General features: G+C 44.8%; 1 protein-coding gene across 23 annotated transcripts in view; it reads right to left on the bottom strand.

Annotated features, from left to right (window-relative positions):
- Window positions 1-18391, bottom strand: part of LOC105490041 (KAT8 regulatory NSL complex subunit 3) — a 90780-nt gene extending 72389 nt beyond the window's left edge. For 7 of the 23 annotated variants that reach the window (XR_011612134.1, XR_011612132.1, XR_011612133.1 and 4 more), the window contains exons 1-2: window positions 16909-18003; window positions 10357-10527 (exon numbers count right to left, since the gene is read on the bottom strand). Coding sequence is in view for 6 of the 23 variants with exons in the window: in XM_071077344.1 (XP_070933445.1) it covers window positions 10357-10527; window positions 16909-17123 (386 nt within the window). In the remaining 17 variants the exon portion in view is untranslated. Of the gene's footprint in view, window positions 1-10120; window positions 10262-10356; window positions 10589-16908; window positions 18006-18298 lie in introns of those variants that run through there. The other 16 variants (XR_011612129.1, XR_011612142.1, XR_011612143.1 and 13 more) reach the window with 10 other exon arrangements.
- Between the last annotated feature and the right edge of the window lie 241 nt (window positions 18392-18632).

Below are 18632 nucleotides of genomic sequence, written 5' to 3'. Positions count from 1 at the left end.
GGAATCCCAGCACTTTGGGAAGCCAAGGTGGGTGGATCACGAGATCAGGAGTTCAAGACCAGCCTGGCCAATACGGTGAAACCCCGTCTCTACTAAAAATACAAAAATTAGCTGGGCGTGGTTGCGTGCGCCTGTAGTCCCAGCTACTCGGCAGGCTGAGGCAGAAGAAGTGCTTGAATCCGGGAGGCAGAGGTTGCAGTGAGCCGAGATTGCGCCACTGCACTCCAGCCTGGGTGACAGAGTGAGACTCCGTCTTGGGAAAAAAAAAAACATATTCAAACTTTAAGCTGGGCATGGTAGCATGTGCCTGTAGTTCCACATACTTGGGAGGCTGAGGCAGGAGGAGCCCAGAAGTTCAAGTCTGGCCTGGGCAACATGTCTCTTAAAAAAAAAATTTAAAAAATCAAAAAAGTATAAACAAGATCAAAACACAACGAGAAAATGACTGCCATTTCATTAAAATAGAAAGAGGCTCTAGAAAATAAGAAAAAGATGAAATACTCAAGGGCAAAGAACACAAAAGAAGGTAGGTCACAAAAGAAGTAAAGTCAACTCTACTTCAAAATTAAACAGGCTGGGCGTGGTGGCTCATGCCTGTAATCCCCGCACTTCAGGAGGCCAAGGCGGGCGGATCAAAAGGTCAGGAGTTCAGGACCAGCCTGGCCAACATAGTGAAACCCTGTCTCTACTAAAAATACAAAACTTAGCCGGGTGTGGTGGCGTGCGCCTGCGGTCCCAGCTACTTGGGAGGCTGAGGCAGGAGAATCATCTGAACCTGGGAGGCGGAGGTTGCAGTGAGCTGAGACAGTGCCGTTGCACCCCAGCCTGAGCGAGAGAGAGAGACTCCATCTCAAAAAATAAAAAATAAAATAAAATAAAATAAATGCAGCCAGGCAAGGTCTAAGGCAGGAGGATAGCTTGGACTCAGGAGTTGGAGACCAGCTTGGGCAACAAAGTGAGACCTTGTGGCAGGTGCCCAAAGTTCCAGCTATTCAGGAGGCTAAAGCCGGAGGATGGCTTGAGTCTAGGATATCAAGGCTGTAGTAATGTATGATCATGCCACAGGGCGACAGAGCAAGACCTTGTCTTAAAAAAAAAAAAAAAAAAAAAAAAAAAAAAAAAAAGAACCAACAAGTGCAAATTAATAAAGTATTATTTTTTCACCTATCAAACTGGTAAAAATTAAGTTTAATAATTCTCTGTTGTTGAGAGGGTACAAAAGAACTCTGTATTCTGTTGATGGAAATATAAATTAGTACAACCTTCTGGAAAAGCCAATTTGGAAGAATTAATCGAAAAAACTAAGTCAGATCATGTCACTCCTTTGCTCAAAGTCCTTCAGTGGTCCCAGTTCAATCAGTTAAAAGCCAAAGTCCTTGCAATGGGCTGCATGGACTCCATGTCTTTCAGATCTTACCATCCATGACTGATCCTCATTTACTTCACTCACACTGCCTTTCCTCACAGCCCCCTCCACTCCCCTGCCCTCACACACACAACAGGCACACTCCTGCATCACAGACCAGGGCTCTGCCCTTCATTACGCCAACCTGAAACAATGGCTCCCTCTCTCATCTCCTTCAGGTTGTTGCTCAAATGTCACCTGCTGAGGCTTGCTCTGACCTATCTCTATTTAACACTGTAACCCTCCAGTGTTACCCTGGGATTCACTAACCTGCTTTCCAGAGGTATCACTACCTCATAGTCTATCCATGCTATTTATTTGTTTAGTTTGTTTCTCTCTGCCAAGGTGTAAAAGGCCAAGATGGCCAGGACTTTTGTTGGTTTTGTTTAAGTGCTATATCCACAGCACATAAAACAGAGTCACACACATATTGGGGAGTTAAACATCTGCTGACTAAATAAATGGATGGATTGTGTGCACACTGCATTCTAAGTTCTGTAAACAGCCAGGTCCCTATCCAAAATCTCAGACTCTATACCATGTTAATGCTGAGGAGCAAAGAGGAACACAAGCACATGATCTATGTCCTTCACCAAGACAGTCAGACTGCAGGAACAACAACATCAACAATCTCAGTTTCTCTGGCTTCATAAGAGACCAGCATTCTTTCCATCATATCCCACCCCACAAGATACTCTCATTTCTACAGGTCATTGTTCTAGGAACACCAACAATATGGCCCAGTGAGTATGCAGATGGAGGACAATTACCCTTTGTTATTCACTTTGTACAACTACCTAAAAGTTCCTGGATAGAGCAAATACCCTCTAGAAAGGAGGAAAACAATAGTCAAACTCCTTTTCCTTCTGTAAAATAAAATCTCCACCTACCACACCTCCAGTTTTACAACTTAACCACATTACAGGATCCAGCAGAACCCTACCTAGGGAAAAGGGTTCTATCCCACTCTCTAATAAAGAGCTATGTGCTCTGAGTCTTCTTGTCCATAAAATACATACAGCTAGATTACCTCTAAGTTCCTTCTAACAATAAAACAATTCAGGTTAACTACGATTACTGATAGCAGCAAAAGTTGAGAGCAGTGGAAATCCAAGATTAGAGAACAAAATGGGATGACTATCTTCTTCAGAAGCACCCTCTACCTTCAGAAGCTTTCCTTGCTAGAGCTAAATCCTCTCTTAAGTGCCAAAACCTCCCATCCTTTTGTAACCCCCTTTTGGGGGTACTAGAATCAGTCTGAGGTTTCTTGGAACTGTCCTTTTTCTTATTCTTCCCTCGTTATCTTGGCTTAATCTCTGCTACTTCATCAGCATCTAGTTTTTGGGGTTTGATATTCAGAGATTCTGGACTTCAAAGGTGAGGGGATGAAAGTTTCAACTCAATGTTGGGACTCAGGATGCCTTGGAACTGGGAAGGTTTGTTGAGACCAGAAGCTCCAGCCCCACTGGTTCATTATCTTGTTTTCTGTCACATTATTTAAACGCACAGCAGACTCACAAGAGTAGCAGCTCTCTTACGTACAGTGAGTCTCAGATGGGCTTGAGAATTTGATGGTGGCAGGAGGATAGGAGGAGACAGAGCAGACGCTTACAAGTCATTTGAAAAAGCTCTCTACAGGCCGGGCGCGGTGGCTCAAGCCTGTAATCCCAGCACTTTGGGAGGCCGAGACGGGCGGATCACGAGGTCAGAAGATCGAGACCATCCTGGTTAACACGGTGAAACCTCGTCTCTACTAAAAAAAAATACAAAAAACTAGCCGGGTGAGGTGGCGGGCGCCTGTAGTCCCAGCTACTCGGGAGGCTGAGGCAGGAGAATGGCGTAAACCCGGGAGGCGGAGCTTGCAGTGAGCTGAGATCTGGCCACTGCACTCCAGCCTGGGGGACAGAGCGAGACTCCGTCTCAAAAAAAAAAAAAAAAAAAAAAAAAAAAAAAAGAAAAAGCTCTCTACAAACATGGATATATCTCCACGTTAATACACTTCTTTGTTTTTAAAGGCTAGGTAAGTTGTACCTTATTTGTGGACATTTAGGTTGTGCATTTTTTATTGCAATTTATAAGCCACTGCAGTGACCACCCCTCTCTTCCTCAAATATATACATACACAACTATCTATATTTTATTATTAATTCTTGTTTTTGTTTAGACAAGAGTCTTGCTCTGTTGCCCAGGCTGGAGCGCAATGGTGCAATCTTGGCTCACTGTAACCTCTGCCTCCCAGGTTCAAGTGATTCTCCTGCCTCAGCCTCCAGAGTAGCTAGGACTACAGGGGCACGCCGCCACGCCCAGCTAATTTTTATATTTTTAGTAGAGGCGAGGTTTCACCATGTTGGCCAGGCTGGTCTCGAACTCCTGACCACAAGTGATCCACCGATGTCAGCCTCCCAAAGTGCTGGGATTACAGGTGTGAGTCACCACACCCAGCCCTATCTATCTATATTTTATACACTCACACAAGTATCTCTGTAGGATAAATTTCTTCAAATGGAAATGACCAAAGGCTATCCGTGTTAAAATCTCTGGATAAGGCCGGGCATGGTGGCTCATGCCTGTAATCCCAGCACTTTGGGAGACTGAGGAGGGCGGATCACCTGAGGTCAGAAAGGAGGTGGAGACCAGCGTGGCCAACATGGTGAAACCCCATCTCTACTAAAAACAGAAAAACTAGCTGGGCATGGTGGTACGAGCCTGTAATCCCAGCTACTCGGGAGACTGAGACAGCAGAATCGCTTGAACCCAGGAGGCGGAGGTTGCAGTTAGCTGGGATCACCCCACTATACTCCAGCCTGGATGACAGAATGAGACTCCGTCTCAAAAACAAACAAACAAACCAAAAATCTCTGGATTTCCAGTTCTTTGAAAATAATAGGTATAAAGGACCTGTAGCATCTTGAAAGTAGTATTATATTGCAGCCTTACCTCCAGCAATCATGCTAATTTATAATCAACCAGGTTAAGCAATGAATATAGTTTTTTCACGTTCAACAATCTCTGGAGCTTTCTCAAAGCCTATTGATCACACTGCAAACTTTAATTCCAACAACAGAGAATGAGGTATAATTTATTTATGAAACATCAACAGCATTTCCAAAATTATCCTGTTTTTATTATATAATGATGTTTTCCCGATTTGTTTTTCTTACTCTGTATTAATTCTGCAACCCAAAATTATGGGAGTAAGGAAAATGATGTGAATGCAAGGTGCAGAGGGTTAGAAAGCTATTTAGAAATTATCATCATACACCAATGACAGCTGAAATTAAATTTTAAAACCACAATGTTGAGAGTCCAAAATCCCAGAAAAAGTTCGTAGGATTGCTGCTGGATATACAACAAAGTGACTTCAAGAATTGAAACCTGATCTCTATATTTTGTCAGCTTCGTGGGAGGCTGGAAAATTAAGTGGGCAGAAAAAAATGATCTAAACCAAGATTAAGATAAAGAGCATGCAAGAGATATAATTAGGGAAAATTTTAAAAACAGGAGACAGAATTTTAAATACAAGCCTAAACAGTCAAATAGCTGATGGGAACTGTGGTGAGTCAACTGGCACACCCCACCCCCTGCCCTACCCGCCTATTCAATTTTCATGAGGGCAAAAATGCCTTTTCTTCCTTTCCTAGATGAGATCAGAGAATCTTTTGTTCTCTCTGATCTGACTGAACCTGAATGATATGCTGACCTCTGGCTCATTCTATTCAAAGCAGCTAAAATATAACATTGGTCCTGAAAATATCTGATATTTTCAAATTTTGGATACTGTTTCAAAGGAGACTAATTAATTCAACATTAAAATATCTAAAGGACTTTTTTTTTTTTAACCAGAAGTCAAACAAGGAGACACAAAGGACATCAGATAAACTCAACAGTCATACTTTCCTTTTTCAGATTATAAAATTCTTTGTCTAAACACTAGGAGAAGGGAAGGAATGAAGGAAGGGGAAAGAAAGAGGGTGGGGGAGGGGAAGGAGGGAGGATAACTCAAAGACCTTGGACTTAAAATTTCAAACATCCAACCTAAGATTTATACAGATACATACAATATTGAATATATAATTAAAGAAAGTTCAGAAAAGGAAAATGGGGTGTTTTTGGCTGGAATTCAGAAGTTCTGATTTCTAAGATAAGAAAGTCTGCTTTTGGATACTACATTCTTTCGCTGAAATGTTGGAAATGTCCTAAAATCCATTTGAGCAATGCTGAGAAGTATCATGTGTTAGGAGAATTTTATTAAATATCTTTCAAAAGCTATGCAACTAATGAAACGGCATTTGACAAACATCTGGAGGAAAAAAAAAAAAAAGCTGGCCCAACATCTTCAGGACTACATCACTATGCCAGCAAATAGCAATTATTTTCAAAGGTCCTCTAAGTCACATGCCATGGCACGCAGACACAAGAACATGACCCAGGCAGCTCATTTTTTCTGTAAGAGGCTGGACAGAAATGTTCTAGGGTTTGCAGGCCATATGGTTTCTGCCACTATTCAACTTTGTGGTTTTAGTGCAAAAGTGGCCATGGATAATACCTAATGAATATGACTGTATCCCAATAAAAGTTTGCGCACACTGAAATTTTAATTTCACGTGTCATGAAACAGTATTAAGTTTTTTTGCAACCATTTAAAAATGTAAAAACCATTCCACACAAAAACAAGCAATGGGTCAAATTTAAATCAGCCCACGGTCACAGACAACCCCAATACAGACAATTAAATAAGGTAGCAATATTTAAACCGTTTCACAAAATATCAATCATTAATAAAGAAAGCCAGAGTCGGGGGCAGGGAAGGGAGGAGCATGCTTCTTTTTTTTTTTTTGAGATGGGAGTCTCGCTCTGTTGCCCAGGCTGGAGTGCAGTGGCACGATCTAGGCTCACTGCAACCTCTGCCTTCCAGGTTCAAGAGATTCTCCTGTCTCAGCCTCCCAAGTGGCTGAGATTACAGGCATTCGCCACCACGCCCAGCTAATTTTTATTATTTTTAGTAGAGACAGGGTTTCACTATGTTGGTCAGGCTGGTCTCAAACTCCTGACCTCAAATGATCCTCCCGCCTCAGCCCCCCAAAGTGCTGGGATTACAGGCGAGAGCTACTGTGCCTGGCCTATATACATAAAGTTATTTGAAGACAGTATCTACTGAAATCATTAAAGAGGGAGGAAAAAAGCTCTTAACAAGGAAATTAAGTTTCTGCCTCTACAGACAAACAGCGATTAGTAAACTCTCCGGGAAAAAACTCCAGAGTTCCAGGGAGCCGACCTACACCGTTCATGGAGCTCTTGATGTGGGAAACTAATTTTACATGACTTTATACAAGAAGAAAGGAAGCAGCAATTTAACAATCAAGTCAGGGAAAGAATGGCAACACAATGATTATAATCAGAGCAGAAGGAACTGCAAGCTCCAAACAGGCTACAGACTCAGGGACAGGGTCATAAAATGGTGATCTCTGAAACTGAAGCTAATAAGTGACCATTAAATAAAATCGGCTATATACAAAAGTTACAACCAAAAGAGACGGTTTGTAAGACTGCGGCCAATGAGAGAAGGCCTCCAAAATCTCATCAGACACTAAGAAAACAAATAATCTAGGATCAACTGAGCTTTAATGAATGACATCAATCTGTGGCAATGTCGTAACAGAAGGATGGTGGTCCACAAGGAAACTGGAGAAAGAAAAGCCAAAGATAAGAATCCGTCAGTGCTTCTCTAAAGGACAGGCAAGAGAAAGTGCACCCTGGCCTACTCTGTGGAGCCACCTTGCCTAGAGGAAAGATGTGTACTTCCAGCTATTCTGCTGTGCCTCCCGTGTAGCCTCTCCACTCATCTATTCACTTCTGAAATAAAATAGTTTTCCAGACTTTCCAGCTGAGAACAGACACTCTGGCCAGACCACCCCAGTGTCTCTTATGCTTTGCAGTTCTATCTCTCCTTATAAATGAAGAAACTCGGCCAAGTGCAGGGGCTCACACCTATAATCCCAGCACTTTGGGAGGCCAAGGTGGGCAGATCACTTGAGCCAGGAGTTTGAGACCAGCCTAGGCAGCATGGCGAAACCCAATCTCTACAAAAGCTACAAAAATTAGCCAGAAATGGTGACGTACTCCTGTAGTCCCAGCTACTTGGGAGGCTAAGGTTCCCACCTGTGAGAATCACCTGAGTCCTGGAGGTTGAGGCTTGCAGTGAGCTGAGATTGTGCCACTGCACTCCAGCCTGGGCGACAGAGCGAGACTCCGTCTCAAAAAAAACAAAAAACAAACAAAAAAAAAAACAAAAAAAAAAACTGGTATTTATAGTATTATTAAGTCTCTAATGACTTTGGTAAGTATGAATTGTCCACAAAAACCTCTTAATCATAACCATGGATGAACTGACGACAAAAAAAAAAAAAAAAAAAAAAAAAAAAATCACACAGTTCTCCTATGTACTTTGCAAAATTGCAAAGGAAAAGGTAGTGGAAAATACCACAAAGGGATACATAACCATACGAGGCCACCTTGTTCAGCCACCACTAACTGGTCTTAATCTCTTCTTACTGCCCTTAATTAAGGCAGAGGGTATGGTGGTTGAGAACACTGGGTTCTGGAGTCAGACTGCTTGGTTTGAACAAACTCCTTCTCCATCACTTCCTAATTAAGGTTTCTTAAACACTCTGAGCTCAGTTTCTTCATCCTGTTAAGCAGAGATGAAGGGGGTTATACCTCCAAGCAGAGATGATGGGAGGACTAAGAGACAATGCATTTGAAGAGCCTGATACAATGTCTGGCACCTAGAAAGCACTCAACAAATGCTGGCTCCTTTTTGTTATTACCATCGTTGTTATTTCTATTTTTAACTGTAAAAACTGATAAATCCTTTTGCTGAATATACTGACTCTAGCAATATTCCAGTAGTTGATCTTCATTCATAGCAGTTTAGTTTTCTTCTTTATCTAACGCTCAAAAGAGTTTCTTTTTTTTTTGAGACGGTGTTTCACTCTTGTTGCCCAGGCTGGAATGCAATGGCGTGATCTCAGCTCACCACAACCTCTGCCTCCCAGGTTCAAGCGATTCTCCTGCCTCAGCCTCCCAAGTAGCTGGAATTACAGGCATGATGCGCCACCACACCCGGCTACTTTTGTATTTTTAGCAGAGACAGAGTTCGTCCATGTTGGTCAGGCTGGTTTTGAACTCCCGACCTCAGGTGATCCACCCACCTCAGCCTCCCAAAGTGCTAGGATTACAGGTGTGAGAAAAGAGCTTCTTAAGGCACTAAATTAATTCCAATGCAAGACCCCAACCATGTTCTTCACAAGCTTTTTTCAACCAAGGTGCAGAACTGCTCCTCCCTCAACAGCTGCTGTTTTGATCACACAAGCACACCTGTTCAATCTCATTTCCAACTTCCAACCAGCTTCAGTAATCATGTCAATCACCTCAAACTTTCTACCCCTCTTTCTCTCTCTACATTAGAAAATAAGGGTTCTCTGAAATCGTGGAAAGTTACCACCTACCAACTCCTGATATAAGAAGTAACATTTCCTTATATATAGTAGATATATGGATACACAGACAAAAAGCCATCAACAAAATGTAAGTTGAAACCACAATGAGATGCCACTTTATACCCAGTAGAACGGTTATAATTTTTTTTAAAAAGAAGAAAATTAGTAAGTGTTGTCAAGGATGTGGAGAAACTAGAACCCTCATACACTGCTGGTAGGAATGTAAAATGGTATAGCCAATTTGGAAAACAGTCTGGCAATTCCTCAAAGGTTAAATACAGAGGTATCATATGACCCAACAAGTCCACTCCCAGGTATATAGCTAAGAGAATTAAAAACTTAGATCCACACAAAAACTTGTATGCAGATGTTCATAACAGCATTATTCACAATTGCCAAAAACTGAAAATAACCTAAATATCCATCAACTGATTAATTAATAAATAAAATGTGGGCTATCCATACAATGTAATATCATTTGGCAATAAAAAGAATGAAGTGCTGATACACACAACCACATGGATGAACCTTGAAAATATTATGCGGGGTGAAAGAAGCCAGTAGGAAAAGACCACATATTGCATGATTCCATTTACATGAAATGTTCAGAATAGGCAAATCTATAGAGACAAAGGTCAATTAGTGCTTCCTAGAGACCAGAGAAGCTAGGAGGAAACGGGGAGCGACTGTTTATGGGTATGAGGTTTCTTTCTGGGATGATGAAAATGTTTATCAAATTGATAGTGGTGATGAATATACAACTCTGACTATACTAAAAACCAATGACTGTACACATTAAATAGTTGAATTGTATGGCATATAAATATTCCCAAAAAGATATTATGTGATTAGGTAAATGTTTACCAAATGAACAGGGACAAATGACCAGGAGAGGAGTACTGAGTCCCCTGGGGCAGTAGAAAGCTTGGGAACAAAACTAGCCAATATACTCATGAAAACAGGCTTCAGTGTGCCCTCCATAGCCTGCAAATCTATTTTTAAAAGCCACTCAAACATCTGTTAGCTTTTCATGTGACTTCACAACTTTCATCATCCTAGTTATAAACCATTTAAACACAATACCTTACAAATGTACATTTCATTTTTTTGTAGTTTGGGTAACCCCTATATCATAACTTAAACAACAGAAGCTACTAAAGAGCTAATCATATCTATCAAATTTAATTCACTTATTTATCCAACAAGCATTATATACCTACTGTGTGCCAGACAACGTCCTAGTGTGAAGTATGCAAAGATGGCTGAGATGTAAGCCCTGCTCTCAAGAAGCTCACACACAGCATGGTGAACTGAGAGCTATAATGTGAGACTTTGGAGAACACTCTGACTTGTGTTGCTGCAAATGAAATAAGGTCCTAATAAGTGTTATTTCAATGAAGATGATACGAAATAATTACAGGGCAGTGACCATCCTCCTGATGAGCAGCCTACCTGTTGACATGCTCCTCCCAGTCCTCTGGTGGAGGAGGGGCATCTGCATCAGTCCTGGCAAAGATGACATGCCGTTCACACTCATTCATCACGCTGCGTGCCTTCTGATTGTCATAGAGTGGCATAGGCGTTGACATGACCGTCTCCACATCTATTGGCACATCTGATTCACTGTAAACAGGTGAGGAAATAGGACCGGGCCACACATACTTCACAGGTATTTAACAATCATCTGGTTGACAAAAAATGTATCTTTAATACAGTCAGCTTTAAATTATGTATAAGCACATTATATCCACAAGAAAATTTTGATCCAAAGTCATCTTTCCCACACTTGTCTAGATCTCTGCCTTCTCAGACACGATGGTATGTACTGGAAGAACACAAAGTCATTTTTTCAATGAGTCTATATAAAAAATGATAAACATCTTTTTTTTTTTTAAAGATAAATATGGGCCAGGTGCAGTGGCTCACACCTGTAATACCACCACTTGTGAAGCCGAGGCAGGTGGATCGCTTGAACTCAGGAGTTCAAGACCAGCCTGGGCAACATGAGGAAACCCTGTCTCTACCAAAAATACAAAAATTAGCTGGGCATGTGGCACATGCCTGTGATCCCAGCACTAAGGAGGCTAAGGTGGGAGGACTGTTGGCACCTGGGAAGTCAAGGCTGCAGTGAGCCATGATTGCATCACTGCACTCCAGCCTGGGTGACAGAGCAAGACCTGGTCTCAAAAATAAATAAATAAATAAATAAATAATAAATACGGCCAGGCACAGCAATTCACACCTGTAATCCCAGCACTTTGGAAGGCTGAAGCAGGAGGATCACTTAAGCCCAGGAGTGAGTGAGCTGGTCTCAAAAAATAAATAAATAAATGACAAATATAGCTAGGCACAGTGATTCATACTTGTAATCCCAGCACTTTGGGAGGCTGAGGCAGGACTGCTTAAGCCCAAGAGTTCAAGACCAATCTGGCAACATGGCAAAACCCCGTCTCTACAACAAACACAAAAATTAGACAGGCATGGTGGTGTGTGCCTGCAGTCCCAGCCACTCAGGAAGCTGAGGTGGGAGGATGGCTTGCTTGAGCCCAGGAGGTTGAGGCTACAGTCAGCTGTGATCATGTCACTGCACTCCAGTCTGGGTGACAGAGCAAGACCCAGTCTCAAAAAAAAGGACAATATATTCCATAAGCAAGTTGATTTGACTCTCAAACTAATTTTTTTTTTTTTTTTTTTGAGACGGAGTCTCGCTCTGTCAACCAGGCTGGAGTGCAGTGGCGCGATCTCGGCTCACTGCAACCTCCGCCTCCCATGTTCAAGCGATTCTCCTGCCTCAGCCTACCAAGTAGCTGGGACTACAGGCACCTGCCACCTCGCTCGGCTAGTTTTTTGTATTTTTAATAGAGACGGGGTTTCACCGTGTTTGCCAGGATGGTCTCGATCTCCTGACCTCGTGATCTACCCATCTCAGCCTCCCAAAGTGCTAGGATTACAGGCGTGAGCCACCACGCCCGGCCTCAAACTAATATTTTTAAAAGATCACTTTCAATTTTTGTTTAGTAGGCTACAGCTCAGGAGTGGAATTAGAAGACCAGCGAGGCAGCCACTGCAGTTGACTGAGATAGGCCAGAAATCATGATAGCTTGTTTAGGGACGAGAACAGTACAAATGGAGAGAAGTGGCTAACAAGTTGATTGCCTAGATACTGTCCAATACAGTAGTTACAAGCTACATACGACTACTTAAACTGAGGCAGACGGATCACGAGGTCAGATCAAGACCATCCTGGCTAACAGTGAAACTCCATCTCTACCAAAAATACAAAAAATTAGCCAGGCGTGGTGGCGGGCACCTGTAGTCCCAGCTACTCAGGACACTGAGGCAGGAGAATGGTGTGAACCCAGAAGGTGAGCTTGCAGTGAGACTGCGCCACTGCACTCCAGCCAGGGCAACAGAGTGAGACTCTGTCTCAAAAAAAAAAAAAAAAGAAATTACTGGGCACAAGGGCTCAGGCTTGTAATCCCAGCACTTTGGGAGGCCAAGGTGGCCAGAACGCTTGAGCCCACAAATTCAACAGTGTGGGCAACATAGTGCAAAAATACGGAAATTAGCTTGTGGTCCCAGCCACATGGGAGGCTGAGGTGGGAGGATCAACTGAGCCTGGGAGGCGGAGGTTGCAGTGAGCCAAGATCACACCACTGCACTCACTCCAGTCTGGGTGACAGAGACCTCGGCCCAAAAAAAAAAAAAAAAAAAAAAAAATTAAATAGAATTAAATATTCAGGCTGGGCACAGAGGCTTGCGCCTGTAACCCCAACATTTTGGGAGGCCAAGGCGGGTGGATCACCTGAGGTCAGGAGTTCGAGACAAGCTTGGCCAACATGGTAGAACCCCATCTCTACTAAAAATACAAAAAATAGCTGGGTGTGGTGGCACGTGCCTGTAGTCCCAGCTACTTGGGAGGCTGAGGCAGGAGAATGGTGTGAACTCAGGAGGCAGAGGTTGCAGTGAGCCGAGATCGCACCACTGCACTCCAGCCTGGGCAACACAGTGAGACTCCGTCTCAAAAAAAAAAAAAAAAAAAAAAGGCCGGGCACGGTGGCTCACGCCTGTAATCCCAGCACTCTGGGAGGCAGAGGCGTGTGGATTGCCTGAGCTCAGGACTTTGCAACCAGCCTGGGAAACATGGTGAAACCCCATCTCTACTAAACAACAAAAAATTAGCTGGGTGTGGCAGCAAGCACCTGTAGTCCCAGGTACTTGGGAGACTGTGGCAGAATTGCTTGAACCCAGGGGGCGGAGGTTACAGTGAGCCAAGATCGCACCACTACACTGCAGGCTGGGTGACAGAGCAAAACTCCGTCTCAAAAATATGAAAAAATAAAAAATTCAGTTCCGCAGCGACATTAGCCACATTTCAAGTGTTCAATAGATACATGTGGTGGCAGTTACCATACTGGATATCCCAGGTATAGAAGATTCCTATTATTACAGAGAGTTCTGTTAAACAGTGCTGGTCTAGGGTTTTAAATTCATACAAACTTTCCCTTCCAATAGCAAGTCAACTGGTAGTTATTAATATATGCTGTAAAGTCTATGATTTCCTTCTGTATGATTACCTAAGACAGATGACCTGGAATGCACATACCTTAGCTATTTAGCTCATTTTGTACAGAGCCTAGAACAGAAACAAATATAAATGAACATCTAAAGGTCTTTCATATTTTAAAATGAAATCCAGCCAGGCATGGTGGCTCATGCCTGTAATTCCAGCACTATGGGAGGCCAAGGCAGGTGGATTGCTTAAAGTCAGGAGTTCAAGACGAGCCTGACCAACATGGGGAAACTCTGTCTCTAACAAAAATACAAAAATTAGCCAGGCGTGGTGGCGGGTGCCTATAATCCCAGCTACCTGGGAGGCTGAGGCAGGAGAACTGCTTGAACTTGGGAGGCAGAGGTTGCAATGAGCCAAGATTGTGCCATTGCACTCCAGCCTGGGTAACACAGTGAGACTCTGACTCAAAAAAAAAAGAAAGAAAGAAAGAAAAAAAGAAATACTAGTGCCCCAAGCGTCCTTCCCACTTTATGATATATTGCACCAACTTTGTCACCCCAAATACTATGCCAAACAAACTGGTCTAGTGGCTATCTGCCAAACTTTATGTTAACTTTTTGACCTCAGTGACCTTACTGCATCCATTTCCAATGACTGAAATAATTACATCATTATGAAACGAAATGAAATCACGTGCAGCTAGATTTGGTGGTGGGCAAAAGAGCTGATAATCTTCTCTAGGCCAGACATTGAGCTAGGTACCTAAAAGAGATACGTGTACCTAAAAGAGAACTCTTGATTTCACCATCACAAACCTATCCTCCCCCAGTTTTCCCTAACTCATGGCACCACCCAATTGCTCAAGCCAGAAATCTGTCATCCTAATTTTACCTTTTCCTTTAACCCTGGTTCTTGCTCTTCTTTCCAATTCACTATTGCAGATCCTATTAACCTATTCACTCTACCTATGAAATACATCTCGAAGTCATCTGTATTTCTCCATTTGTACTGTTCCTGCCCGATACAAGATATCATGATTTCTGGCCCATCTCAGTCCATTGCAATGGCAGCCTGCAGCTGATCCTGTAAGTTCTACTCCTGCACTACAACATACTCAACAAAAAATCCAAAATGATCTTTTTAAAGTATAAATTGAATCTCTAGCTTAAGATCCTTCAATGGCTTCTCACCACTCTTAGTATCAGATTCCTTCACGAGGTAACCTCTGCCAACTTCTCCCTACCTCCCACTTATACCCCTACTGCTATTATATTCTGGCCACGCTGGCCTAAAAGAGTTCTTAAAGCATGCCGAATTCTCATTTTCAGGGTCTATATTTGGAGACAGAGATTATAAAAGGAAACAATTTTCTAAGTACCAAAAGAACCAAGTCCACAGAATCTCACTTTAAGAAAATGTCGCCTGGCACAGTGGCTCAAGACTGTAATCCCAGCACTTTGGGAGGCCGAGACGGGCGGATCACGAGGTCAGAAAATCGAGACCATCCTGGCTAACCCGGTGACCCGTCTCTACTAAAAAAAAAAAAATACAAAACACTAGCCGGGCAAGGTGGCGGGCGCCTGTAGTCCCAGCTACTCGGGAGGCTGAGGCAGAATGGCGTGAACCCGGAAGGCAGAGCTTGCAGTGAGCTGAGATCCGGCCACGGCACTCCAGCCTGGGCGACAGAGCTAGACTCCGTCTCAAAAAAAAAAAAAAAAAAAAAAAAAAAAGAAAATGTCATGAGATGTGGCCACAGGAGTTTTAATGTCAGCAAGAAGCTAATATGCAGCCAAAAAGGAAAAGACTTCAACTACTATTTAAAGGAGCTTTTCAGTTACGCCCTAGGCCAGAGGCATCAGGATTATGCTAAATTATTGCCTAAAGTTACAGATTTTATCTCATGTACAACCAAAAAAAGGCAACAAAATTAAAAAGTCATTGGGAAATGAAATAAAAAACACTATTCTGCACGTTTAAAACACACGTAGCGGGTCAGGCGCGGTGGCTCATGCCTGTAATCCCAGCACTTTGGGAGGCTGAGGCGGGTGGACTGCCTGAGGTCAGGAGTTCGAGACCAGCCTGGCTAACATGGTGGGTTAAACCCTGTCTCTACCAAAAATACAAAAATTAGCCAGGCATGGTGGCACATGCCTGTAGTCCCAGCTACTCAGGAGGCTGAGGCAGGAGAATCGCTTGAACCCAGGAGGTGGAGGTTGCAGTGAGCCGAGATCACACCACTGCACTCCAGCCTGGGCAACAGAGCAAGACTCTGTCTCAAAAAAAAAAAAAAAAAAAACCACACACACATCGTCATATCTCTAACTCCTCAGGTCATTAAGGCTCAATTCCAGGAGGGGGGACTCTAAAGAAGCCTCTACAAGGGCTCTAACCCCCCACAAAATTGAAACCAGTGCTTAAGGAAAGATTAAACATTAGGTCAGATCAAAAACAAACAGAAGGCCGGGCACGGTGGCTCACGCCTGTAATCCCAGCACTTTGGGAGGCCGAGACGGGCGGATCACGAGGTCAGGAGATAGAGACTATCCTGGCTAATACGGTGAAACCCCATCTCTACTAAAAAACACAAAAAAACTAGCCGGGCGTGGTGGCGGGCGCCTGTAGTCCCAGCTACTCAGGAGGCTGAGGCAGGAGAATGGCGTAAACCCGGGAGGCGGAGCTTCCAGTGAGCTGAGATCCGGCCACTGCACTCCAGCCTGGGCAACAGAGCGAGGCTCCGTCTCAAAAAAAAAAAAAAAAACAGAAAAAACTCTTCTCCAAAAGTCCTCCTTTGATCACCATAACAGAATATATCAACACATCTTGAAACATAATTAGAGTGCCTTAAAGTGCAAAAGAATTGGCAAACAGGTTTATTTAGACCAAATGTAACTGTATCACACATCAGGTAGTCAATTTATGAAACTTCCTTACCCTATAACATAGGCTGGGTGAAAATACCATTAGACATAAGAAGGGTTTAGATTAACCCATGGATAGCAGCTCTATAACAAGGGAAGAGAAAAAGCAATGTCTTGGGAACTGGCTTCTAACCTTCCTGTGTGAAGCCAAGAAAAGCAAAATGCATTACTATAAAAAGGCTATTGTTGCCACTGTCAAGCAACCCAGAGCACTGGACTAATGTGATAAGGAGTCGTATCCTGTGTGGTAATCTTCTAAAATCAACTTTTCAGTCTTTTTCTTCACCAGTTAAATAACCCTCTGCGATTTTCCCCTTTCCACACATCCTATTATCTAAGTGGAATAGGTCGTCTGCTTTTCATTTCCATGTCTTGCTTTCCTAATTCTTGTTAGCTGTCTCATACAGATATCCACATTCAAGCCTATCCTTATGCTGCTTAAGAGATGCCTGAATTTAACATCCAAACGCCTCATACAATCTCCCCCAGTCAATCCTGAGAAAATCCTCTCTAAATTCCCATCTGATCACTGCCCAGTGATGGCAGCAGCAGCCCTCAGAAGCCCAAACTCACATGGTACTTTCGTGCTGCCGCCGGGGAGTGACAAAGAGCATGCGGGTGGGGCGGGCACTACTGGCATCTGGGTGGGCACTCCAAGGCTTGGCATAGCTATGATCCAGAAAAACCAGGTCCAGCTCTCGTTCGTGCACTGAAAGCTGGAAGAGCAGCGAGGTGCCCATGCGTCGAGCTGAAGTCTGGAAGTCCCTCTCCCCACCCCGGTGGGCCATGTCAGTGGAGGGGCAGAAAGTCAGAGCAAGGGTATCTGCATGCTAGTCACCTGCAGTGAGAAGTTTCAGTTTAGGTCAATTCCAATATTCTGAATTTCTCCCAATCTACACCACCGAACATGCTTACTTTTGTAACCTACTATCATTCCTGTTGAGTATCCATTTCACAGCAGACCTCTGGTGGGGAGGGTTCGTGGAATCCCACACCAACACCAAAAAAAAAGGAAAAAAAAAAAAAAAGAAAAACGAGGTGCCATGAGTTGTCCCATACTCAACCTCTAGCGAACTGAAATTCGCTAACGGGAGAGCTCACCGACCCCGAGGTTCAGAAAGACCTGGCGTGGACAGACACTACACCTGCTTGGCCAGCACAACTTCCTAGGTGGGCAGGAAGAGTTCTGGCAAACGGGAAATCACAAACGTGAGTTCGTCGAAAGCTAAGGTTCTCTGTCGCTTCACATCATCCTCTACCGACGATGCCAACCGAGCCCGGTCCGCAGCAGGAGCGTGGGCACTGCTAAAGGGCAGGGCAACGCGGGCCTCAAAAAAGCGAATCCCAGCTAGGGCTCCATGTCCTTCGAGTCCCTCGTACCGCGTGAAACAAAAGTTCTGTCGGTACTTCGTAATATTCCAGAGTTTATATGAAAAGGAGAGCTCCCCCCACAAAGCCTGTGACAAAATGGTCCCCGTGGAAGCCCTTTCGCCCGCACCCCCGGCGAGGCGTCCCCAGCAAACCGCCCCGGACCCCGGCGGCCCCGCAGGCTTTCCTGCCACTGAGCCTCCATCGAGGAGACACGGCCATGACTCGCATTTTACAGACGAGGTCGCCAGCTCGGGGAACCGAAGCGACTTGGCCAAGGTCATGCAGAGTTCGCGACGAGGAGGAGCCTCCTGGCCCCCGCCCGCCGCCCGCCGCCGCCCGCCGCCTCCCGCCGCCTCCCGCCTCCCGCCTCCCGCTCCCTGGGGCACGGCTCGGCGTCCGCGTCACCGAGGCCCAGACGCGGCCCCCGCCCGCCCCCGGCCCAACCCGCCCGACCAGCCCCGGCAGCCGGCCCTAGCCCGGGCCCCCGCACGCCCCAGGAGCCCTGAAGCCCTCGCCGAGACCCCCGGCCGTCCCAACCAGGGCCGCGAACCCCACGGCCCGCCACTCCCCTCGAAGCCAACGCAGCTCTCACCCGCGCTCTTACGGCCGCGCGCTCGGCCCGGGCCAGATCCCTCAGCGCGTGCGCGTCAACGCCTCCACGCCCCGGCGCTGCGGGCACCGAGTAAAACGCGGAAGCGGCTCACGGCCTGGGAAGGGAGAGGCGGTGAGCCGCAAAGCCCGGAACGGATGAAGCCCCGGCGCCTCAGTCCGGAAGAGGAGCGCCGAGAGCGCGAGAGCGCGAGAGCGTGTCCGAAGCAGAAAGTCAGCACCTGGGCTGGAGTGTCCCCCTCGCGCATTTTCAGTAGGGAAAGCGAGGGCGGAGGACGAGGCTGGCTTCTACGGCCCCAGTTCTCGCCGCCCCCATC

Source organism: Macaca nemestrina, chromosome 13 (assembly GCF_043159975.1).
Source record: "Macaca nemestrina isolate mMacNem1 chromosome 13, mMacNem.hap1, whole genome shotgun sequence".
Lineage (NCBI taxonomy): Eukaryota > Metazoa > Chordata > Mammalia > Primates > Cercopithecidae > Macaca > Macaca nemestrina.
Note: the sequence above shows the minus strand (reverse complement) of the source record. Positions and strands in the feature narration are given on the sequence as shown.